Raw genomic sequence first — 26194 nt, 5'->3', positions numbered from 1 at the left:
TGGGAATGGGAGACATTTGATGGAAGGTTTCGGTTTTTTTTCCTGCTTACATGACAACAACAAAGCATTATATTATCGGAAGTTAGGCAGAATTTCAGCCTTCGTCTAGTGAACAGAAACACGAGGGGACGGGGGTGGGACACAATTCCACAAGAAACAGCCACAGGACAATCAGAAAGATGTTTCCACCTGAGAGCACACGCACACACCATGCGCTTCGGGCTGGGGCCAGAGCACTCTCATTCTGAGAACAATGACTTTCCACTGTAGGTAATCGTGTGTCAGATTAGAAAGGATGTCAAGAATCAGATGTCTGTAAGAGTCAGTAACACCGTTCTGTCACTTCATATATATTTTCTATAAAGTATGCACAGGTAACTGGTTCTGGAGAAATGGAATCATTTGAGTAGATCAGACACAGGAAAGCACCTGCTGTATGTGATGAAATGTACTATCATTTAAAAGAAACTTAAACAGCATTTTAAGTAATATTAACACCACCAGCCAAAGTCCCAAGTCCTAAATGTAACGGATGTGTGGAAATTGCTATTTGCCATAGAGTTGTCATTCTCTGCCATTTGGACTTGATGGGTCTAGTCCAGAAAAGAAAACTATCTCAACTCACGAAGCAGGTGCCATGGGGAGGTAGATAAAGTCTTTTGACTCCATCTACTCTTATTCAACCTTTATTCTACTGGCTGGAAAGGGGTTCCAGCCCCTTGTGCTGGCTAAACTTCCTACTAACCACTCGCTCATTTATTCAGAGGCACTGGCTCAATAAAACTTAATTTTTTGCTGTGTTATCAGCATTTGACCTGATTTCTGCTCCTCTCCCCCCCTTAACAGATGATTCCTTTCCCTGGTATGAAAACAAACAAGAATGGACAGATATCTTAACATTCCATTCCACAAAGGTCCGTGATGAGTAAAGGAATTAAGATTGTAGTGCTGTACAAAATTGTCCCAAATGTTCCTAGATCTTTGGGATGTAGCTAAGCTCGGACACAGGCTGCAGTTCTATAGGCCTGGGGCTCTTGTTCCTAAGGTTGCTGTGGGCTGGACAAGCTTCAGATACAGCAGACTTACACTAGTTTATTCTGGTCTCTTTAGTCATTTTGCAGAAAACCTGTGGGCCTCTACATGCCAACCCCAAGGTGTGTGTATATATATATATATATATATATATATATATATATATATAGTCGTGATAAGAAGGTGAGGGAGGGTGAGGCAGGAGGACCAAGGAGATGGAGTAATAGAGAACTTTCTGCACCTCCTACATGAGTCAGGTTGGGGACAGAGCGGGGTACATGCTAGGATAAATGGGGCTGCAAAACCAAAACTAATAGGAGTTAGCTAATGATGTCATATGGCTGCTTACTTCTGAGAAATAGGCATGAGCTGCTAATTCCAATACCTGTAATAAGCAGTTAATTGAGTTATGTTAATACATTTTAAAATACTTTAATTAAATGCTACAATTAATGCCACATTCAAAAAATTACTTAATTCATAAATAACCAGAAGTTCCTCTTTTGCTCCCCAAGGTTCAAAGGCATGGCAGTTTAATACAATTCTAGTATTCATTAGCTTTCAAAAGTTTTCAGGAAGCAGAGTAGAAAGCTTCTGTTAAGAGTTAGCTCATTTAGAAACGGAACGTGCTATAGATCACAAGAAGCCTTTCAAGCCTAAATGTTAATTTAAAAATTTTACTCATGTTCCCCAAATATCCATACTGGAAATATGAGTTCTGATCTGTTCTTAAAAGAATAATAATAAGAGGTTTGATCTCAGAATGAACTGAAATACAAAGATTTTGTTTTAATTCGAGCCCTTGAGCATGCACTCATGACATGTATGATCCCTAACTCTTCAGCATATGCAGTTAGAATTGGGTTTGAATGCCAAGTTGAAAGTTTTTGAGTGTGTCTAACATATTTTAACCACCACGCTGAGGAGTTTGAGACCAGCTGCTGACATTACATGCACATGGAAGGCACTGGGGGCTGCAGGGAGACTATATGTCTTACAACGACAGACAGGACAAATTATTCTTGTTTGACTGCTCACACACAGGGAACTTCCAAGGGGAAGAGAGTTCTCACTGCCTTTTTATCTAGCTCCTGGCTTTCTCATTTTCCTCTGGCTTCACCGCAGGTGCGAGGTACCTGCAGTAATGGCTTACTTTTTCCACTTACCATTTTCATCTACAGCAAGTACGCAAGCCCCTTTGGCTAGCAGCTCCTCAACGACTACCTTCAAGCCATTGCGCGCAGCAACGTGGAGGGGTCTAAAAAAGACAACAGCGAGCATCAACTATGATATATATTTGTGTGAGAATGTGGCATTTTGGGTAGTCTGAGTGGCTAAAAGGAAAAGACTTGAGAATCTATAAATAGCACATGAATATTTTTACTTTTTCAAAAAAAGATATTTGTTCACCACATCCTTTCCAGGTGCTAATGATCCAACTGTTCTTCCATGCTGGCCCAAATTTCTCTGCAGATATTACAAATACTCTACACCTCAAACAACCTTAGTGACAGGACACAAGAAGCCAGAAGAAGAACTCAAGCTCTCGTGTGTTTTCTAGAAGGTTCTTTAACCCTTGCTTTCTATGTCAGCATTTGAATCACTGTTTCACACAGTTCATCAGTATGACTGGTATCACTATCACCCATATTACATAATCTTAAGCCTCCTTGTTATTACTAAATGCAGTAAATGATGTTTTGTTGAATTTAGAATACCTTAAAGAATAATATTATACCCAATATATTCTGCTATGCTGCTTAAGAATCTTAATGAAAAAAAATCCTAATATTCCTTTGCCCTTAAAACGAATGCATAGGTAATTTCCCAAAATGGAAAATGAAGCAGCTTTTGGGTCTTTCACGCTAAGGATTACACTGAATTATATTAAAATATAATTAAGAAAATAGCTTAGAAATGCTTCAAATGTATTCTGGGAACCTGATTTATAAAACTTGTTTTCCATTTGTAGTTATGTGACCTTAAACTTCACGAAGGAGAAGCCAGGTCTGTGCCTTTCACCACTGCGCTCCCAGCTCTAGCCTGGCATACAGCAAATTCTTATTGTTTGTTGAATAAATGACTATGAATCTGGGACTTGGTCAAACTTTAGTAGCCACACTTACGTCTGCAGTGCATTGTTTTTTGCATTAATAAGGCTCTCGTCTTGTATCTTGTCAAGTATTAACAAGGCACATTTTTCATGACCCTAATGAAAAAAAAAAAGATATGAAACATGGGACAGAGATACAGAAAAGTTCTGGAAAAATCACTTCATTATGCTTTAAAGTTAAAATGTATGCCCTGTCTAATAACAAAATAGGCTATTTTCTGAGTAATTCTTTTTTCTTCTGAAAGCAAATGGTTAAACAGCCTTAGGTTTTCAAAGATTCTAAATAAGGTCTATTAGGACTTGATGAATATAAATCTGATCTAAAATATTGTTATTTCTAAGATAACGTTTATAATTAATGTCCAGAGAGCTGAAGCAGAAGCTAGCTCAGCTAGGTCAGCTGGTAAACGGAGAGCAGAATTAGGAGTGTCCTTTAAATTCTTCAGCAATGCTTTTTAAACACAAGTCAAGTCCCATATCCTTCCTCAAGCCTTCAAACACCACGTCAGTGATCCCATCACTGGAATTCCCGTTGTATCTGTTATCTGTATCATCCATCAACACTGGCTGCCTTATATTATGAAGAGAATCTTTTTCAGGAAAGGTCATTCTTTTCTTCCTCATCCAGAAGATACCTCTGTATCTTATGACTAATGATGGTTGATAACTTTTTAAAAATCAACTGATGAATCAGAGACACTTTCACAACTTCAGGTCTAGTGCCCTGTTAAGGGGTCGCCACTTCTTAAACCCTGGATACTCGAAATGTGGCCCACACACCAGCAACATCAGCTTCACCTGGGAGTTAGAAATGCTGAATCTCAGGCTCCCATCCAGCCCTCCTAAATTAGAATTTGTATTTTAACCAGATCCTCAGGCAATTCATTTGCACAATGAAGTCTGGGAAGCACTGTACTTATACTCACAAAAACACAAACCTTGAAATGAATTTCATGAACCTGAGCACTTTCTGTGGTTTCCAAAGGCTTCTCAGAGCGTGAAATGAGAAAATGCAACCAATGAAAGGAATAGCTGAGACTTCTGGTACCACTGGGTATAGATAACACCTTTAATACTACAACTACATTGAAACAAACCACCATCACTGGTGATAACTGGCATCATATTATAATGCCTTATAAGAGAGACACTTAAAGATAATTTTAGAAGTGTCCATGGAGTTTTCATTCTGATGTAGTGCTGGAGAAGGGTAAATGGTTGTAACCTTATTACGGGGCAATTTGGTCTTAAAAATGTTCATAGCCTTAGACTCACTAATTTCATAAATAGGAATTTATTTAGATTATTATTATCTACACTTAGCATCATTTATAGCAGCATATATTTGAAAACAAGTAAACGTTTAACAATAGGGGATGGGTTGAATAAAGGATGGCACAGCCCTAAGGCAGAATACTACACATCTTCTAAGACACTATAATATATGATGTCTAAAAGAAAGGTATTCATAATATATGATTCAGTAACAAAAGCAGGTTGTCAAACAGTATGATCCCACTCTCATAAAATCATACATTTATCTTTTACAGAAGCAGGAACCTTGAGCTATATGTGAACACGATGCTATTAAAAAAAACAAGCACATTCTTTGCATTGAACTATGCACCAGAAAAAAGGGGAGAATAGAAGCATACATGAGCACATTTATTTGCCTCATAGGAGAGTATTTTTTGGCTGTGTTATTACAATGTGTTCAAGTGGAACAAAATGAAAGCATGTGGAACTGATAACTGAGCTCCTAACCTGTGTTTAAAAGCAAAATGTGGTGCCACAACCATGAAGACAAATACAGTGGCAGCATCAAGCCAGGCTGTGGCAAGACTTCAAGTGGCAAATGCCATGAAAGGCACAGCCCTTCAACCCTTGTGTGCGTCTGCCCTTTGCTTCCCCCTTTCAGTTCCACTGAAAGTGACAACAGACATCTTAATTAAGAGCCGCGATACACACTTCTGAGATAGATAGATTTAGGTATTATTGTTATTATCATTATATTATTATTCTAAATAACAGTGTTTCAAGTTCATTTACATACTTTACTACTAGCCAAATGTAAGGGTGTGTTCAAGTCCTTATCCTTTACAGCCAGGTCAGCCTGGGCACTGTTCACCAAAACATCTGCAGAAAAAGCCAAAAGAAAGTTACTCAGGCTACACGTTAATTACATGCATTTTGGAGAAGTTACTACCAAAACAATAACACATTTAAATTTGTACAGCTCACATAATCATATTTAATATTATTGAAGAAAAAAGGAGCAATTTATTGCCATAGCTGTTCTATTCAAATCCAAGGTCCATAGGCATTAATTTTAATTCCCTTTACAATTTTGTTATTTCCAGATGAAATGATCCTGCTCTATTCGGTTTCTAAATGTTGAGAGATTTCACTGTGGAAAGGTTGGCTCGGTTTGACAAAATCCATCAATAACCAAGTTAACAGGGGACTGAAGATGACTAGCAGGTAGATCAGATGGCCTAAATAAAACGTCGGTCTTTTTTCACATGTATAAACCAAGAGGATGACCAATTGCTCGATTTTCCATGCCTTTGGTTTTGGATAGGCATAAAACTCGAAGTCCACAAGTCAAGCACGTACCCACAGCGCTGGCCTGCCCGTTCTCAGCAGCCATCATCAGTGCTGTTTTCCCTGAATTGTCTGTTGCGTTCACTTGAGCATTGTGTCTCAGAAGAAGCTGCAAGCACTCCACATGATCAGCAAATGCTGCTGCATGAAGTGGTGTCCTAACGATTTAAAACAAGTATGATTTTAACTTCCTGTAAACACACTCTCTTTCTATATATGCCTGAGAAACATGTGCATGGTATCGTCTTAGGGATTTAAAACTTATCAGCTTACAGAAATGGTTATCAGGTTCCCCCAAAGGCCATTCGGGGTGGACAGTGAAGTGTCACCGATGTGAACAGCACCACCAGATTTGGGGGGTATAGGAAGTGGCCCTGATAATACAATTAGCATCTTTACGGACCCTTTAATCTTGAGTTCCAGTGACTTCTCTCTCATCTTTGATAAACATACTTCCAAAATTAAGCCTTAAATGTGTAGACAATTGGCTATTTTTAAAAAAGCCTACATTATTTAACGTGAATAGTTGATTGCTTTGGGAGGACAATTCGGCATGATTTATCAAAATTAAACACTATGACCTTTGAACCAAACAATTCCACGTCTAGGACTTTATCTCCCAGATACACTTGGTCATGTGAACAGACAAATGTACTAGACTGTTCACTGCCCCACTCTCTAAAATACCAAAAATCTGAAACAACCAAATACTCTTCAAAGCAGAACAGGCTGATTAAATTATAACATATCCAGTCAATGGAATGATATGCAGCTTTAAAAAGAACATGGTAAATACACATACACATGTTCTGGTACGGAAAGAGCTCCAAGATATGCTAAAAGCAGCGCATTTCTATAGAATGTTCCCATTTGCATAAAAAGAATAGAAGCATATATATTTTTATATATTTTTGTAGCTATGTCTAGAAAATATTTGGGAGAATATAAAAATTTCGAAAGAACAGTTTAAAGTGGGTTTCTCAGTGGAAGAGGCTGGGGTTTCTGGGCTAAGAGGGTCATTTCTTTAAATTATATATCGTTTATTATACTTAATTTTTTTTAAACCATGCTTTTTATATTACTTTTTCAATCAAAAAAACATAGATGTTTGGCCACTCTGCAACCACAAAGCAGACTAAGATTCATCAAGACAAGAGCCATGCCATCCTAGGATCACTTACCTGCCTTTGTCATCTCTACAATTGACAATACTGGAATCTATGGCCCCAAGTAGCAATGATGCACAATTCTCATGATCATTTATTCTAAAATGAAAATAGATTTCAAATTTTAAAATCTTGCTCTCTAAAAAATTATATATCCCCTCCTACTCCATCTTCCTATGCACTATATGTTTAATAATCTGACACATTAAAAAAAAACTGATGCAAATATCTGCGGTCTGTGTTTAATTTATGATTAAAGAAGACAATTTAGGTCATACAAATAAACTTTCTCTAACACGTTATGAAGTGGGTTGTCTCTACTCCCAAGAATTCTCAGAACTGCCTGCCTGAGGAACTATTAAATAAACTTTGTATCACCTAAATTGTCTTCTTTAATCATTTTAACAGTTTTGCCGATGGGAATGAGATTCAAAGCTGACTACTAAACACCTGCAAGAAAGACACACAGGCAAGGTGCCTGCTGAACCCTTTGAGTTCATTGTTCCTCTTGTCATTACCGAGGGCCATGGGTAAGTCACTCTTAGACTTGAGCTCTGCTCACTTGCGTGCAGCTTTCCAATCCAAACAAACTTTACCCAAAAATTATTAAAAGAAAGGGTTTATTAAAGTTTCCAGAGAGCTTCCATAGCATAAACCACTGGGGGACATGGGGAAATAAGATAAGGGATTCAGGCTGTCTTGACCAATGGCACATCAAAATCTCAGTGGGCACAAGTTAGACCACTGAAAGCCATTAGAGCATCTGCCACGATAAAGAAATCTTCTCGTGAAAAGAGCAATAGATCTATCGTTAATGAGAATCTCAGAAGCCAAAGCCTCAAAATTGGTGGGCACGGACCAAGCACTGAAAAGCTGCTAGAGGGCTTGCACCTAAATCTAATTCTCCTGTGCTGGGTTAAGCTGGTCATGGAATGGTTTAGATCGACACTAGGTCACCCGAAAACCTCAAGAAAATTTCTATGCTATGAAGTACGTTGTAAAACACCACAAAATCCCCAACCCAGCAGCACATCTCTTAGGTATTAATTTGGCTCCAAGAAACTCAGGCTTAGCTAAAGAAATAGAATCCTCAAGTTTCAAAAAACTGAGTGCTCTACCTTCCAGCACACCTGCTTATTTTGTCTAAGAACTGTGGTCCTAGACGCTATATGTTCCAGTTAGACAAGATGATTCATTTAAGAAGTGCACTTGAAAGCAAGGGTTCCCAAATCAACAAACAGAATGGAATACTTATTTTAATCGGTATGCAGAAGCCCCCAGAAGGCTTCAAGATTCCAAAATAGCCTTACTGAAAGATTTATTGCAAAAGGCTAACGAAAAATTAAAGATGCAGAGGTACCTAAAACAAAAGACTACAAGACAAATGTGACCCTACTACTCCCCTCTGCCCTCCTTTACCTGAGTACTCAGGGTCTACTGATCCTCTACCTGAATTGCCTTTCCATTCTGAAGAGGCTACAAGACCATAAGCAAAAGTCTTCTCAAAGTTACCGGCCTTATAGCTGCAACAATTCCAAGGGCAAAAACCTAAAACACCATTGCACGGTCATCAAAACACCAGAGATTGGTGTCTCATTTGCAATCAACAGGGAAACTGGAAAAAAGATTGTCCTAGAAGGTTTTATGCAAATCCTTGGTTTAATTAAAACAGGCATGTCTTTAGACTTATCAGAATTAAATATAAGGCAGACATACAACTTTTATTCTACCTAGGTTTACTAAAAGTCAAGTAAGCCCATGTTATCTCTGTTACAGAATTTGTCAGCAAGAAAAATAACCTAAGCTGATGGTTAGTTGTTTAATGTCTCATGAAATTTTCATGAGTAATCTAAACATAATTGTTAAGAACTGTAAATTAAATAGATGTAAGTAAGATAAAAGTTTATAAATGAACTTTTCAACAAGTATGCTTTATGGTATGTCCACTTTAATTTAGTTTCCAAAATGCTTTTGGTAAGTTGAAACCTTAAGGCTACACTGAGATAAATTAAACAATGGATATTCATTGAATATCTAGATCATTTCCAAACAAGATAAAATACTGAAACTTACTCAACATAAGTTTATCCACTTTTGGCTTCCTTTTACAGAGGACCTAAGATATTTGGTTCTATTAGTAAACATGTTTTGTGCCATGATGAAAAATTTACTATAAGGAAGAATATACTTTAAAAATTACGAAGTGTATTCATAAATTTGCCAATCCACAGAGTACTAGTGTAACACAGACCACAATTGCTTATTTCTTAGTTTTAAGATTTAAAATTAAGGATTCTAAGGGTTAATAATTTTAGTCAATTAAAACTAATTAGAAATAAGGGTGAAAGAAAACAACTGTATATGAAAAGTAGGTAGGAAAGCAGAATATATTTTTTGGATAAGAAAATGTATGAAGGACATTTTTGTTATCGTTTGTTCATTTTATTTTGTTTTGGTAAGGGAAAAGAGAAAGTAACTTTGTCTTAAAGTAAAATGACTGGTTATTCCAGAATTGGAAAAATAGGACAAAATCTGACTGGATGTAAGAAAGTTGTGGAAGATTTGTGGAAAGGGATCTTGGAAAAGAAAGTTTACATGTGGTTGAGTTGGCTAAGATTGGAATAGACTTAAGTTTTTAAAAAATGAGGCCTTTTTGTTTTGTTTTTTTTAATCTTTATGATCCTCTTTTTTTTTTAAACTTTTTTATTGGAGTATAACTGCTTTACAATGGTGTGTTAGTTTCTGCTTTATAACGAAGTGAATCAGTTATACGCATACATGTGTCCCCATATCTCTTCCCTCTTGCGTCTCCCTCCCTCCCACCCTCCCTATCCCACCCCTCCAGGTGTTCACAAAGCACCGAGCTGATCTCCCTGTGCTATGCGGTTGCTTCCCACTAGCTAGCTATTTTACATTTGGTAGCGTACATATGTCCACATGTACACTACCATAAAAAATGAGTTTTACTATCAAAAGTACAGTAAAGCAAAATTAGAATTTGGTTTTCTCTCTGTTAAAAAGACAAAGTTTTTTTTTTTTAAAGATTATTGGTGTCCTTTTAATAAGAAATTATAAACAAAGGTTTCTCTTTACCTTTTAAATAATCTGCCTGAAAAGCAAAGATTTTGTGTTTCACCAAAATAATTTACTGTGCTTCACACTGACTTTACCCGGTCTTACTTAAGAAAAACCAATCTTCTCAATATTAACAGAACTAAGGTTTGTGTTTGTTTTTGTTTTTAACTGCTACGTAATGTTCTATATTTGCCTTTGAAGTCTTTAACTGTCACTTTGGTTAAATGGATAATTATTGTTTCACAGTGACCTATGATCCTATTTGATCAAACATTTTAAAAGCTTTTGATATTCTGATAAACTTCCTAAAATCAAATTCTAAATAAAATCTTAAACTAACGTTGGGATTTTTCCACAGGGCCCCTAGAATATCTCAAAAGATTTGTTCTCTTTCTTTATCAAAAGAGAAATGTTAAACTAATTATGCTTAGTTGACATGTTAAATTACTTAGGAAGCATTGTCAAATAAGAAGTGATGTTTAACCTTCTTAGGTTATATTTGTAGGGGTCTATGTTATCTATATGTGTTCCAGAAATTGTATAAAATTCCTAAAAATCTGGTATGTCCTGGTATAATGTTATCAGTCATAATTCCAGTTATCCAGTTATTCCAGTTAAATGTTGTGTGTCACAGAAATAACCAAATTTTCTTGTTAATTCCATTATAATGAACTCTCATCAGATCTTTAACCACAGGCATTTTTAAGTCTTTTGTCATTGGTAGACAGTTAATTGTTTTGCTCTGATGCTTTTGCAAAAGAGATTCATGGAAAAGACCCTACCAAGTACTCCTGACCACTGACACTGCTGCCAAATTACAAAGTGTTGAACTTTGAGTGCGTATTTCAAAACTGAAGAAGGCTCCACCTAACACCTAGTCCTCGGCAAATGCCAGAGACCTCAAAATCAAATTGACCAGAAGTAACTAACACCGAAGTAAACTGCTTCCTCCCAAGATGTTGGATCAAGAATGTTTCTTTCCATTCCTCTTCCCCTCTCTGGCCATCCTTTTCCTTATTCTTACACCATGGAGGTCTTTACAATTTTTTTATCCACCTTTGCCTTGCTCTTGCCTGGAAAGATATATCATTGTTCACATATGTCAGGCCATTGCAAAGGGGGGTAATCTAACCTCCAACCTGTTGGATTTGCTACAATGCTGGTGATCCTGTGGTTCTGCCTACAGAAACTTCCCTCTGATTGTTAATGCCTCAGTTTCTCTGGAACGAACTCACTGAATAAACAATTCTGGGGAAATGGAGACAGAGTCACAAGGAATATAAAAATTGACCAACTGGCTTAAAGAAGTAGGTCCCTCTTTGGGATCATTTCTTGACGTATTTGATTCTAGCTGGTTTGGTTCATGGGGACCCTGGCTTAAGATTGCCCTGCAAACCTTAGGAATACTTTTACTATTATTAATAATAATTATCTCTCTGGTCTGTTGTGTTCTCTCAAGGTTTTAGGTGAGTGTACGCAGCCATCCATCAGTCAACAAATGGTCTTTCTCCAACTGGAATGATGAATCTGATATCACTTCCTGTGAAATATATTACCGAAACGCAAAGAGGCAATGGTAACTGAGAATAACTTACAACACCATCTTTGCTCAAACCTCTTGCTTGGCCAGAGGCTGATCAAAAGGGGGAATTGTCAAAATGATCTTGCATTAACCTTTCCTCAGTAGGCCAGGTGCTGCTGATCCTGAGAAAGCACGTCTGCAAAACGAAACTTAACTTTTAGTTTTCATGTTCTTGTAAATGTTCCATCTGTCTAGAGGTCAGACCATCTAGGTAGCCAGTCCATGAGCGCCAAGTTATATGGGTGACTGCCCTATTCCTATGATACCTCAAATAAAGCCAGATATGTAACCCCAGCCAATCAGCTAGTTTTATTCCTGCTCTTCCTTGTTCCCTATTTTTCATCCTGTAAAAGCTTCCTGTCTCCTGCCCCACTTTGCAGCTCTCTGAACTCTTGAGAGTGGAGACTGCCTGCTTCATGAAGTGTAAAATCAAGTCTGCTTCAACAGTCTTCTTTAATCATTTTAACAGTTCTAAAGGCACACACTCTGTAACCGCTAGCATTTCTTCAGAACCCCCTACTTCCAGGAAGGAGTTTACTGCACGCCACTTACACAAGGCATCATGCTAGGTGTTTTGGAGATACACCAAAGTGAAGAAGACATGTTTCCTCAGATTTAAAATCACTCCTACTCATAATCTCTTATCTCTTCTTTTTTGATCCACTTTATACCTCTAATATCTTTCCAATCAAATGACCCAGCTTCACGTGAAGCACAGAGATGAGGCAAACACAAAGCACTCCCAAGTCTTGGGCCCCCAGGCTGTCCATCACTGCCCAGGTGAGCATGGACCCCCAGATGAACACAGGCCCAGGTGACCATGTGCCCCCCAAGCTTACCATGGAAGTCTGTCTCAAAGTCACTGTATTCTCTAAATAATGGTTCACACTATGAGACTGGAGCAAAAATTACATTTACCAAAAAAGAATTTCAACATTATGAAGAATGGAGAATTACCACATATGAAAAGTCTTACTGGTACAGAATATCTTTCTAATCACCCACAGGCATATGCTGTTAACCCCAACTTTTTTTTAGAATTTGGCAGACAGATGTGAGGTACATCTGAAGAGCTCTTCAGGAGGTGTGTACTGTGTTCCTCAGTCCACCCCTTCCTGCAGTTTCCCTAGATGGTCTGTGAGCCACCTTGGAACCATGGCACTCCACAAAAATTTCCTAGAAAATCATTAACGTTATGGACTGCACTTTGCTATCAGACCTATTTGCCTTTAGCAGTGAAATGGAATATATTGGTCTTATCTATAATCTAAAACCTTTTTCCTTCCCCGAAAGGCAATTTCTCTACGTGTAGTTTAAAGAATTCAAGCAACACCATTAACTCCCAGCATCTCTACTTACATTGCACAGTGCAGTGGAGTGAAGGGATTACCAGTAAATTTTCGAAAACATTTTTGCTCCAAAAGTACCTCTATGCAGTTTTCATTACCTGCAAGGAATCGAAAGAATTTAGGGAGCTTCCAAGAAAGAAACTTTGTTTAATTCAATCTATTTTTTTTCATTAAGTATTGAATTCTGGCCTATGAATTTTCCTGAATTAGCTGAACATTCATTCTCCATGGAATAAAATTCACCAAATGTCAAAATGTTATTAACTATGCTCACAGGTGTCCTGAGACATAATGAATAAATAAAACAGTGAAGGCCATATGGGCTGGTGGAGAGAAAGAGAAGAGACCTCATTTACAAGCAGAATAATTCTATGTTACTCTCAGCTCTTAATAGATAGATGCCTAACATAGGTATGCCTCAGTTTGCCCATATTTATAATAGAAAGTTTCCCTTTCACCCATATGATTAGGTTCACTTATAATTATGTACCCTAGGGAAGGGAAGATGTGAGTGATAGAAAATAGTATTTAAGATAATGCCAGTGAAAGGGCTTTGACTGTAAAACACTATATAGTATTTAAAATGGCACCAAGAATAGTTCCTGGCAAATAGTATGTACCCAATAAGTATTTTTTAATAAGTAGATGAGTGAATGTGAATAATTATTTTCAACAAAATGACAGTTTTCAAGTCAACTGAATTTAAGTTAGGCCCCAGCTCTATCAGTGTAGTCGTTATGTGATCTGTGAGCCTCAGTTTCCTACACAGAAAAACTCAAAGTAGGAATACAGGCCCTATTGATGTCACAGGATGATGGGAGCTTTACTTGATAAAGGACCTAAATGAGGTTTGTGAAGCAATGTTAAATTGTTAAGGTAAGAAGGTAAAGCTATTTGGCTTTGGAATATAGGTTGCTGCCCTGGAACTTCTTCTTGGCTGAGTTCAGTGCTAACTTAGAGTTCTCTTCCAATCTACCCCAAAATGATACAGATTGGACAATTTTAAGTATTAAAATAAAATCAAACCTTTCTTGTACCTATAAAGAAAAAAAGGTGAAACTGCTTTTAGGGAGAAGCATATGAAGTAATGAATATAAAAATCCCCTAACTTTATGTAAGTTATACTGTTTAGCTTTCCAACTATACCCAACCCTCACTCAAACAGTCCCAGACATTTCAACCCCTTTATTAGTATGAATTCCCCCAAAGTGCCTAGCTTAGGGCAGCACATACCCAAACCATTTCTTAGAGACTATATGAATTTCAATCTAAAGGTCTATGTAGGTAGGACTGGGGATCCGTGAACGACTTTCAGTATCTCAAAGTGCTCAGAGAAGGAGATTCTGGGGAGAGGGGAGCTTAAACCTCAGACCTGGAAGACTGCACTGGAAAGGTGAATTGTTTAGGAGAGGACTGTTCCCTCTCCCCTGCTTGTACCTTGAGAGGCCTAAGAACAGAGAGACCTGCCATACCTACCCCACCCAACTCCAGGGGAGAAAATGTGGTTTGTGGCAGGTTTTCCACCTGCCATTATAATCAACACTCTTACTGCGTCTTCCCCTTTCTGTAGGTTTTCCAGTGCCAGATAGCTCTCACAGCTTAACTCCGATGGGGGTTAGGGAGACCTCGCCCATGAGCAGGTAAATTAAAAAAGAAATCACGGGCTTCCCTAGTGGCGCAGTGGTTGAGAGTCCGCCTGCCGATGCAGGGGACACGGGTTCGTGTCCCGGTCTGGGAAGATTCCACATGCCGCGGAGCGGCTGGGCCCATGAGCCATGGCCGCTGAGCCTGCGCGGCCGGAGCCTGTGCTCCGCAACGGGAGAGGCTGCAACAGTGACAGGCCCACGTACCGCAAAAAAAAAAAAAGAAATCACAATCCTCCAATGGCAGTGAGGGAGCAAAACAAAGTTGAACAAGTAGAGGATTTGACTCTTATTGAGGTCAGAACCAATGAAAAAAGGAGGACTGTAATAAAAACATAATGAAAGGTATTAAATTGATACAGTTAAGACACCATAAAACCTTTGTGGACCCAATAATCATAGTTTCTGAGTGAAAATTTTAATAGAAGAATTGGAAATGGAAAAATAAAACAACAGAAGCAGAATAAGAAATATATGGGAAAATATTCATGCTCGCTTAGGGGTAGGAGACCTTCTTAAGCAAGACTGTAAACCCAGGTACCATAAAGGAAAAATCTGACAGATTCAACTACATAAAAGTTCAAAAATCTCTGTATGGAAAAAAACATCATCAACAAGGAGCAAAGACAAATGGTAGATTGACAGAAAACGTTTGCAACCCACAGAACACACAGAGGATTCATATCCTAAGACAAGGTGCTCCTACAAATGTGTGAGAAAAGATAAACAACTCAACAGGAAAAAAAGTGAGCAACAGATGGAAAAAGTAATTTCCAGAAGAGGAAATGCAAATACATAAATCAATACACTATTAGACAAGGAAACACAAATTAAAATGAGATACCTTTTATCTGCCCTTCAAATTGACAAAAATTAAAAAGATGATAGCATTTTGGGCTGACAAAAGGTTGGGAAAGTAGTTTTATATTCATGTTTGGTGGAGTAAAAAATCATGATATACCAAAGTAATATGGTATAATTTATTAAAATTAAAAAATATACAGGCCCTGATCAATAATTTTATTTCTGGAAACTTATCTGACAGAATATAAGGTCCATAATATGAACACACACACTGCAGCACTGTTTGTAATAGGAATAAAACCTGAAAACAATTTGAGTGTTCATCAACAGGGATCTGGCTGAATAAATATTAAATTCTGGTTTACACACTCAGACTCATGCATGTCTATACCTATTTATCTAGCTGATACAAAATACACAACTGTTAAAAAGATCAATGTATACTGATACACATTGACTTGTAAGGATATCTGCAATAGAGTGTTAATTACACAACAAGAAAAGTTACAGAATGATATTTGTTACATGATTCTAGTTTTAAAAAAAATAGATGCACATACATCTGTATTTATTTACATCCTCAAGGGAAAATTATGAAAGATAAACACCAAATTACATCAGAAGGTAAGTTTGGGAATGGAGACAATTTTACCTTAGATGCCTCAGTATTTCTGAAGTGTAACAATTAGCATGCATTTACTCAAATAAGCGAAACACAAATTTTTAAATCTCCTAAGTAGCAAGTGTAACTAAATAAATGCGGACTGTGAGACATAAAAAGGAAATACTGAAAGATAAATCATGCATCTACCAGCTGTCAATTGTGACAGATTATTACATCATATTGTTTTGGTTGTTTTTAGCTGTATTATTTTAATTCCTTGTAGGATCCCTGGTTGCCTCATATGGAGAAGAAACCCTGATTAAAACTGGTTATTTCAGTTCATCAGAAGTTCTGATTAGGAGTTACAGGTTACTGATCAACAAAAAGAGTAAAGTGAATTTTCACTCCATTATGGCATCATGGTAGCCACAGAGGAGGGAAAAATATCAAAAAAATAAAAAGGTATCTTTTTTGAGGTACTCTGAATGCAGAAAGATTGGAAACCCTGGTTTACAGCTTGACGCTTTGTTCCCACCTCCTCTGAGATCACAGTGGTGTTGGGGCAGGAAGTCTGATGGAATTCAGCCCAATGACAGTTAACTCACCATTGTAACAAGCCCAGTGCAGCGGTGTGTAGCCCTGGTTATCTTTGAAAGAACAGTCCTCCTCGGAAAGTGCTATCTGCAGCAGCTCACTCAGCCACGTGGCGTGGCCACGAGCAGCCGCATAGTGCAAGGGTGTCCTCCCTCTGGAGTCTTTACACAGAATCGACACTTCTTGTTCCAGCAGCATTTGCACACATTCCTCATGTCCTGTCATAATCTGATGCATTGCAATGAAAAACACAACACAAATCTGAGAAGACTCAGGAAGCGAAGCAGTTGGCTAAGGGAGGCTGGGCTCAGAGTGAGTGGACATATGCCGGGGTCTTAAGGGAAACAGACTCTATCCTACTTGGGAGGAGAGAGGCAGGACAACCTAGCAGGATTCATAACAGAAAGGTCTGTGTGAACACCAGCATTTTAGAAACGTCTCTTGACTCTCCAAACATAACCATGAAACGGAATCGTGATATAGTGGAAAGCATCAGCTTTAAAATCAGGAAGATGTCAGTTAAATTCTGGCTCCCTCTTATAAAACGTGGACAAGTCAATTTGTCTCTCTATGCCTCACTTTACCCACCTGTAAATGGGGATAGTAATAAGGACCTCACAGCCTGTTTTGAGGGCTCACGAGATATGTAAAGGCTCTCAGCCTGCTGTGCGGCCCGCAGGAAGTACCCAAGAAATAAGATCCATGATTATGGCGTTAACCACTCATAGTTCCTCTTCTTTTCATTGATCATGGTGGTCAGCACCATCTTCAAATAGCAATTTTCTGATTTCTACTTTTGTTTCATTTGGATTATTTGACAGGCTTTAAAAAACAGTTCAGCAGGTGTGTATGAAGAATTACCCACAGGATACATATTTCAGCAGGATACATATTTCAGGTGGGGAATGGGCCTACACTGTATAAAGAACAATTAAAAACAGCATGGCTCCTCAAAACTAGGTAACCGTTGGAATAAATTATGACACCTGTACACAGTGGAGGATGAAAAATGATAGGGCAGGAAAACATTTAGTGATATGGAAAAAGGTACTTGATATACTAAGAGAAAAAAAAGCAGGTTCCAAATAGCATCTTCAGTATTCTCTCTTTTTAAAATTTAAAACAAATCTATATTTAGAAAAAAAGATTGGTGATATATACACCAAAAATTGGTTATCTCTAGGAGGTGGGATTACTAGCGATTATGATTTTCTTATTTGTGCTTTAAAAAAATTTTTGCAAATCTCCTATGATGTGCATGCAATCAGAAAGAACCAATTCTACCAACAGTAGGTGTTCATGTATCTATTATCACAATCAAATGCGGCAACTCAAGAGCAGGACCTAAGAGTACCGGCCATTATTTTACCTTTGCAAAAGATTTTGTAATTTCTGTTTGGCTGACTGAGGTTAATTGGTTATCTCAGGAAACAATTTTCTTACTAAAAATTCATATGGGCAGGGGGAGAAGAAACAAGCTCACTATGAAATTGCTTGACTAAAGCTGAGGAAAATACACATACCCCTCTGTGTAAAGCTGTGCAGCCCATGATGTCAACAGCATCCACGTTTGCTTCCTTTTCAAGTAACAACGAAACAGCATCAATGTGTCCATATGCTACTGCAAGCATCAGCGGGGTTCTAGGAAAAGAGGGAAATTAGGCTTTTAAAAAGATTAAAAAAAATACTCACCACTTCCAGTGGGAGGATCTCCCTCTCTCCATCTCTCTGTCTCTCTCTTTCTCAGTCTCTCTCCCCTCTTGACAATTGCTTGATATTTTCTGAGGGTCCCCAACTTGCTATCTGTCACTTGGAACAAGCTATTTGCCTCTGGTCTCTAACGGCCACATGGAATGGCGGCAGTGGACTGATCAATACGGGTGGGGCACAGGAAGGTTCCACCTCAAAATGTTCATTTGAATTCTATCATTTTCAGAACTATGTAGCACTGACCAAATATCAATTGAGTAAGGAGTGTGTATATGTAAGAGATGCTCTTGCTTCTATCAGGGCAGCTCTACTTTCATGGTTTTCTATGTTGGACTTTGGCTCAAGATTTTAGTTGAACAAAGAGCTTCATTGCCTTAAAGAAAAGTCAGACAAGCCCAGAGACGAAAGATCCAAGTGTTGGGATCCAGAAGGTGAGGTTCCAGCTTTGGCTTCGACATGAACTCATATATCTGGGGTGAGTCACTAGTGCTTTATTGCTCTGTGTTTCCTATTTGTAAGAGAAGACTGGGTGGGGGAACGGGCTAACAGATGGAAAATACTTGGGAAAAACAAACTCAGGAAGGATAAAAATATGAAGGATTTTTACAGTGGAGATAACTTCTTGAGGTCTGTCCTATTACATTATTAATTTAAAAAATGAGACTGTAGGGCTTTTCTGGTGGCGCAGTGGTTGAGAGTCCACCTGCCGATGCAGGGGACACGGGTTCGTGCCCCGGTCCGGGAGGATCCCACATGCCGTGGAGCGGCCGGGCCCGTGAGCCATGGCCGCTGAGCCTGCGCGTCCGGAGCCTGTGCTCCGCAACGGGAGAGGCCACAACAGTGAGAGGCCCGCGTATCGCAAAAAAAAAAAAAAAAAAAAAAAAATGAGACTGTAGCAGCTTCAGAAGAGGGTAAAAATGGATAGAAAGGAACAAAGGAGGAAATATTTTAAAAAGGCAAGAGCACATGGCTACAGACATAAAACGTTGGCTGTTTTTCATCAAGATACACACACACACACACACACATTTTTCTTGAATATACACTCCAGTGCAAAGCCACTGCATTACTCTAGGACCCTCACCCATGAATTTCACCCCAATATATACCCCCAACCTAGAATTCAGCAGTCAGCCCTCCTAGCTATTTAACAAATTAACCAGTCACCTGCAGTGATTTGAAATGTCAACCCCAAGCATATGAACACTTACTGTCCTTTGGCATCTTTCACGTCAACCACTTCTGGGTTGTCTGCAATTTCTAGTAATAGCCGCAAACACAGTGTGTGACCATTAATTACTGAAAAAGAAAATAATGGACATTCTTTTAACAGACCACACATATCCCTCCAAACTGAACTTTACTGGGACTTCAAATGGGTGGTTTTCAATTGTTGCTAACAGACATCTCCAGGTTTCCAGGTCATGCCAGCTGCTGGGCAAAGCACACAATGTGTATGTTACCAACCCATCTTCCCCTTTCTTCCTATAAGGCACTTTGGTCTTCAACTAACTTTTTTCCCTGGTTGCTGTATACAGGCTTTTTTCCTTAAACAGGACATTCTTATCTCCTCCTATGGGACTGATCATCTCTCTCCACTTTCCAGTTATCCTTTCTGTTCCTCTAAGAGAGCCTCTCAATTCTGTATAATCATCCTGTGTCTAGCCTGCCTCCAGCCCTTTGTAAAAAGAAGGCAGAAGGGAAGAGGAGTGGGGAGGGGAGCAGAGGAGGGGAAGAAGGGAGACAGGAACAGATCTCACCTCTTTTCCCCATCATTTTACATTCTGAGGTAGACGTTGAAGCAGTTATTCTGCCCCAACTGATTAGTGGTGACTTAAAGCAAAACGTCAAGCCAGCAAGGTGTACATGAGCCATTGGCTCACTGCTCTTTGACTGGCACCCCCAGGAGACTCACAGATGGACCCCCAGTAGCTGGAGGACTCCTCCATCTGAGTTCCTCAAATCAAAGCCTTCATTTCTCTGCCTTCTCCCGGTGGCCTCCCACCCCACCCCACCCCCATCGCCTCTGTCCCCCGCTTCCTTCCCTGCCAAGCTCTGACTGGGGTGTGGCAGGCCCTCACCCTGCCCCTCCATCACCCAGCTGCCCAGGTAGGGACTGGCAAGGGGCAGGAAGTGTGGCCCCAACCTTGGGTTGGCCTTGACCGGCCAGGGCAGAACCCATACAGGGCAGGGCGAGCACCAGGCAAGATGCTTCTTTTAGGAGCTGCGGTGCCCCAGGGCCCGGAAGCAAACCTCCCTCCGGGGACGACAATCCTTGAGGTGAGGTACTTTCCTCCAGCTTGCTGAATGGAACCCACAGCCTTACAAAAGGCATGGCTTTCCATTCAGGGAGTAGGATAGGAACAAATGTGTTTAAAATTCCAAACGTGACCTTCTCTCCTCTCTGAACAATGAGAACACCATAAAATACATTGCATTAACCTCGTTATGGATGTGGAGAGAGAAGGGAATAGATGCAGCTATGTTAGGTTGATAGAGGCTCTTCTAAGAGCTGCGTTTTACAGCCCTTTTTATTGCATGCCAGTTACGAGAGAAGGCTAATTTAACAAGGACACATTTTTCAGGGACAATACGTATTAGAATTAGCTCACATTCATCGACACCACTCAAATTAACTACAGGAATAATACCCGCATTTTGGAGACGTTGCATACAGCGAACGCTCAGCAACATCCCGTTTATGTACCTCAGGAGGAAATTTTGTGGAAATATTGTTGTTGCTGTTGTGTTGCTTTTTGTTTTAAAAATTACATTAAATCTGTTACCAATGGTGAAATATGCAAGGGGTTTAATGTATGCTCAAAAGTAAATAATTAGCAGAGGACTGACAGCTAAATACTACAGGTGGTGGTATTTTATAATGCTCATGAAATGGAGGTACAGCATATTTTGATTGATTCCTCTTTCTATAGCAATTTGATATTCTTTAAATACTCATAATCATAATGGTTCCAAGGATTTTGATTTCTGCCTAAACAGAAAAAGGGGGGAAAAATCATCTAAGTTCATATCACTCATCCAGGATGCTGGAGAGCAAACCAATTTCTTCAGTAGTGTGTCTTTTTTGGGGGGGGCAGTGAGGGGTGGGAGGTGAGGCCGTGTACAGTAGCTTTTTGAACTTAGCTAATAGCCCTCAGTAAATATAATTCCCCCTTATCGTAAAAGTGTAGCTACCCTAGGATTCTCGTTGGCTTCCCACAAACTATGTTTTTCCGCAATTGCCTTCCAACAAAAAGATGCTACCATCTCCTTTAGCTGTGCACTGCCAAGTCCAGCTTTGTTTCAGACGAGCTCAGCCTCTCCCTGACTATGAGTGACAGCCATTTCTCATGCTGCTCAAAGACCACAACTGTCATTACAACTAGCTGTGCCAAACCCTCTAAAATCCATCCTGGTTCCTCTTCCTCACAGTACTCTCAGGATTTGAAACAAACAAAAATATTGGCATCTCAAATGAGCTGGAAAAGATTCTGGAAAAGCAGATTCTCAAAGCACAGGCTAAAGCTTCTGCACAGCAGACATTTTGTGGAGAACAGAGTCAAATGACAGCCTGCATCTTTTTAATGAATGACACGAGGGAAACCCAAAAGGAGTGAGTCCTCTTGACCACTAGGGGGCCCCATTGGACTGCAACCAATATCACAGTGGCAAATGAATGACAGTGATTATTCTTCATTGTTTACCTGTCCACAAGGGTGATTTTCCACAATCAAAACAGGCCCTTTGTAATTGTCAGGAAGTACATGGTAACTAAAGCACAATGCTTTCCTTAATAATAGGCAACTACTCTTTAAAAAGGAGAACTAAATGTAAACTTTAATACCAAGAAAGCCTAGAATACCAAACTTTATAATAATACTTATAAATACCAAAAATACCAAAAAGACTAAATGTGATGATGGGAAATAAGAATTTATAACTTAACCATACCAAACATTGCTAAAGTTTTTTTCCAGGAACAATCATTTCCAGATAATGAGGCAACACTGTGTTTTTCAATCTCCATATTGTTTTTCTTCAGTGGTTTGGAAATTCAGGGATGTGGATGGCAACACTTCCACAAAATCTAACATTCCAAGAACATTTTCCCAAGTACAAGAACCATAAAGTCTTTCGGAAACTGCTTTCACTCCTTTTCTTCCTCAATACATCCATTATTTCATGGTTATTTCTCTTTATAAGATGCTATCTGCTTTCCTGGTCAAAGGCCATTATCATTGAATTCCTGAGTCCAAAGGAAATTATGCCTTAGCTGAGCTAGAAACTCTTCCACATTACCTTTACATCTGTGTATATGTCTAGAAGTGTATGGACACAGTTTTTTTTTTTTTAATGTATATTGAAGAAGAGTCACAGAAAAGGCAAATTACTTACTTCTTGAAAAATACATGCACTTTTTAACAGTCCCTATTTTTACACCCGATGCATCAAGAATCAGAGCAAAAGTGAAGAAGTGCCATTCAGGCTGCACAATAACGTACCGAGTAGATTGCTGTCTGACAACTCCTTTTATGAAGTAGCTGTGAAATATCATTAATTTTGTGCTTCGAAATGCTGTGTGATTTTATTCTGTGTAATTTGTCTGAAGATCATAATACATCTTGCCCTTTTTTCAGAAAGTTTTGTGACTGCCATTGGCCAGAGGTTCAGAACTCTCTTTGGAGTTAAGGGGAAGGCCAGATGCAGCACAGAGCGTTTTTAGGGCAGAATGATGGATACATGCCATCATACATTTGTCCAAATTCATAGGATGTACAACACCGAGAATGGACCCTAATGTAAACTATGGACTTTGGATGATTATGGTGTGTCAATGTAGGTTCATCCATTGTAATAAATGTTCCACTCTGGTGAGGGATGTTGATAATGGGGGAGGCTATGCACATGTGGGAGACAGGGGGTATGTGGAAAATCTCTGTACCTTCTTTTCAATTTTCCTGTGAACCTAAAACTGCTCTAAAGAAAACCTGTCTTTAAAGAAGAAGGCCAGAGGCTCTCTGGCCATAGAACACCAGTTATCACCAAGTGGATAGTAAGCCAAAAGCATTTTGGAAGAGTGTAGGCATGTCTGATGTAGAAAGAAAATAGGTATTTTAAGAATTGGGATGAAAGAAAATGCTGCCATCCTTTTACTTGAACTTATAAGTGGGCCACAGAACTAGGGTAACCAGACTCTTGACAAGACCTACCTGAGGCATGAAGTGGGGTTCTTTTGGTTACATTGTCTTTCACAAAGATGGATGCACCCTGATTGATAAGCGCTTCCACACATTCTGTGTGTCCCTTAAAGGCAGCCAGATCCAGAGCAGTGCGGCCTTTCTCATCCCTGATGTCCAGGTCCACCAGAGACTGCAGGAGGACTTCCAAGGCCTGGTGGTGCCCATTGTAGGCCTGCAAGGGAGAAACCAACCGCTCAAATGCTTGCTCACCTTAAATCCCACAACAATCCACGGGAGGGGCTGAGGCTCTCAGATCACACATGGTGACCACTCCAGAGAGCACATCGGAAAGATGCTTGGGATAATTATTGAAACACAGGCAAAACCAGAGTTAGGTGGAAATAACGCACAGACCTCACAGTTACATATGCATTTCTTCATGTTCTTCCTCTTTTGTCAAATGATTTATTCCAAAGGTACTAAATGTATCAATGTATTCTTATATCTATTGATCTAATAATCTAATGCAGACTAATAGCTGAATGAATCAATATATTTTTTCATCTGCTAGTTCAGTCCTAAACCTATTAACACAATCAGAATATTTTTTCAGGAGGCTTTTCTGTTAAACCTCGAGGGAAAAAAACCACTAAAAACACCGTGGACTTTGTAATTCAACAGAGGCATAGTGACCTTCTGCCACAGTCCAACATTTTAAATTTCAACCTTGTGATCCTAGGTGAGTTTCTTAATTTCACTTAGACTTTGTTTCCTCATCTATAAGTGAGATCAGTAAAAGCTGCCTTCCAGAGAAGACGAGAAGAGATAAAATTGCACCGGATTTGCACAGTGTCTTATACATAGTTGATGCTTCCTCTTCTCTCCTTTGTTTCCTCCATTGATTATAATGAAAACATAAAACCAGTTATGGAAGTACAGTCCATACATCAGTGCCAAGTTCAGGCCTATTGTGAAGTCTTATGCCGCATTAAAGTTAGGAGGCTTCAGACTAAAACACAAAACAAAGTCCGAAAGGTAAGTTTTACTAAGTCTATAAGGTTAAAAAACAATGTAAATGCACATATAAGGCCAAGGACATTGAAATAAAAGAAAGAAAACAGATAAGGATGTGGTGGGGGTGGGGATTTGGTGGAGGGAAGTAAAGAAGGAGACAGAGGAAAAGCCTGTCCCCAGTGTCGTCAGCAGCCAAAGTTTCCTCTTATGTCTCCTGCACTTTCTGTTTTTCTACTGCAGCAATTACTCAAGGCACGATTTATTTGAAAAACGGCTTAGCACAGACAAAAGACTAATTTCCTTAATACACAAAGAACTTATACAAACCATTCTAAAAACTAGGAAAATGTGTAAAGGACATTGAAAAGGCAGCTCACAGAAAAAGAAATATAAAAGGTCAATACACGTACGAAAAAAACCATGTAAACTTTGAGGGTACTATTTTTCAACTACCAAATGGCAATGATTAAGTTTGGGCATGTCCAGTATTAGATAAGACATGGTGATAAAAAGTAAACTATGCTCTGGTGGTGGGAGTATACACTGGTGTGACATTTGTGGAGGGTGATTTGACAAAACTCTATCAAAAATTGTAAAAAAGTTGTAAATAGTACATATAACAATTTTATAAAAAGCAAATATATCCAGATAGACACATATCTGTATCTATGTATATTTCTGTATTCACAGAAAATTTTAGGATACAAAGGAAACTGTTAACAGTGGTTACCTCTAGAAATGGGAGGTAAAGTAATGAACTTGTGGACTCATTTCACCTTATCTTTTTTTTTTTTTTTTTTGCGGTACGCGGGCCTCTCACCGCTGTGGCCTCTCCCGCTGCGGAGCACAGGCTCCGGATGCGCAGGCTCAGCGGCCATGGTCCACGGGCCCAGCCGCTCCGCGGCACGTGGGATCCTCCCGGACCGGGGCACGAACCCGCGTCCCCTGCATTGGCAGGCGGACCCCCAACCACTGCGCCACCAGGGAAGCCCTCACCTTACCTTTTAAAAATCCATTTGAATGTTTTTCCCAAGTACATGTCAACCACAGCAATAACAAAAACTAGATTAAAAGGACCCACAAGATTTAAGAGTGCTGATAGGAACTGCTTTTAAAAGCTTCTCATTATATTATTTTTGTAAATGATTATGATTATTATGCTACATATTAAACATATATATGTAGTATAATAACTCATATGCTGATGAATCCCAAATTTATATCCCAGTTCTAACTACTTCTTTTACTTTGCAAGACATATATATTCAACTGTCTATTGAAATTTCCACTTGAATACCTAATATGCATCTCAAGCTTAACATGTCCCAAACTGAGCTCCATCTCAGTAAATGGCAATTTTGTTCTTCTAGTTGCTCAGGCCCAATAACTTGGAGTCCTCTTTTGTCTTCCCTCTTAAGCCCAGGTAGCCCTACACAAGGGCTCTGGGACATTGGGGCAAGGGGGTGCTAACAAGTAGCTTCCCCACCCCTTCCCACTGCCTTGCCATGCCCTGGTACAGGGATGTGTCTGCTGAGAGGAACGGACACTTCTGCTAACCACACAGAGGTGTCATCAGGTTCTCGGGCATCCGGCAGGAAATATCTATCCATATCCCTGTTGTAATTCACACACAGGTGTTGGGTGACTAGTAGCAGCCCCCAATGCCACGATCATCTCTACTTCCAAGCCATCATCATCTCTACTCTTTCTTTAAAATATATCCA

General features: G+C 39.2%; 1 protein-coding gene across 2 annotated transcripts in view; it reads right to left on the bottom strand.

The window, feature by feature from the left end:
* The window catches only part of ANKRD44 (ankyrin repeat domain 44), a 325912-nt gene that overhangs the window by 4437 nt on the left and 295281 nt on the right, over positions 1–26194 (bottom strand). For both annotated transcript variants that reach the window (XM_029224527.1, XM_029224528.1), the window contains exons 18-27: positions 23487–23688; positions 19488–19575; positions 18090–18207; positions 16578–16794; positions 12932–13019; positions 6931–7014; positions 5762–5907; positions 5199–5281; positions 3159–3241; positions 2199–2290 (exon numbers count right to left, since the gene is read on the bottom strand). In XM_029224527.1, coding sequence (XP_029080360.1) covers positions 2199–2290; positions 3159–3241; positions 5199–5281; positions 5762–5907; positions 6931–7014; positions 12932–13019; positions 16578–16794; positions 18090–18207; positions 19488–19575; positions 23487–23688 — 1201 coding nt within the window. The remainder of the gene's footprint in view (positions 1–2198; positions 2291–3158; positions 3242–5198; positions 5282–5761; positions 5908–6930; positions 7015–12931; positions 13020–16577; positions 16795–18089; positions 18208–19487; positions 19576–23486; positions 23689–26194) is intronic.

This window comes from Monodon monoceros, unplaced genomic scaffold, assembly GCF_005190385.1.
Source record: "Monodon monoceros isolate NGI ecotype Baffin Bay Population unplaced genomic scaffold, NGI_Narwhal_1 Super_Scaffold_16, whole genome shotgun sequence".
In the NCBI taxonomy this organism is placed as follows: Eukaryota; Metazoa; Chordata; class Mammalia; order Artiodactyla; family Monodontidae; genus Monodon; species Monodon monoceros.
Note: the sequence above shows the minus strand (reverse complement) of the source record. Positions and strands in the feature narration are given on the sequence as shown.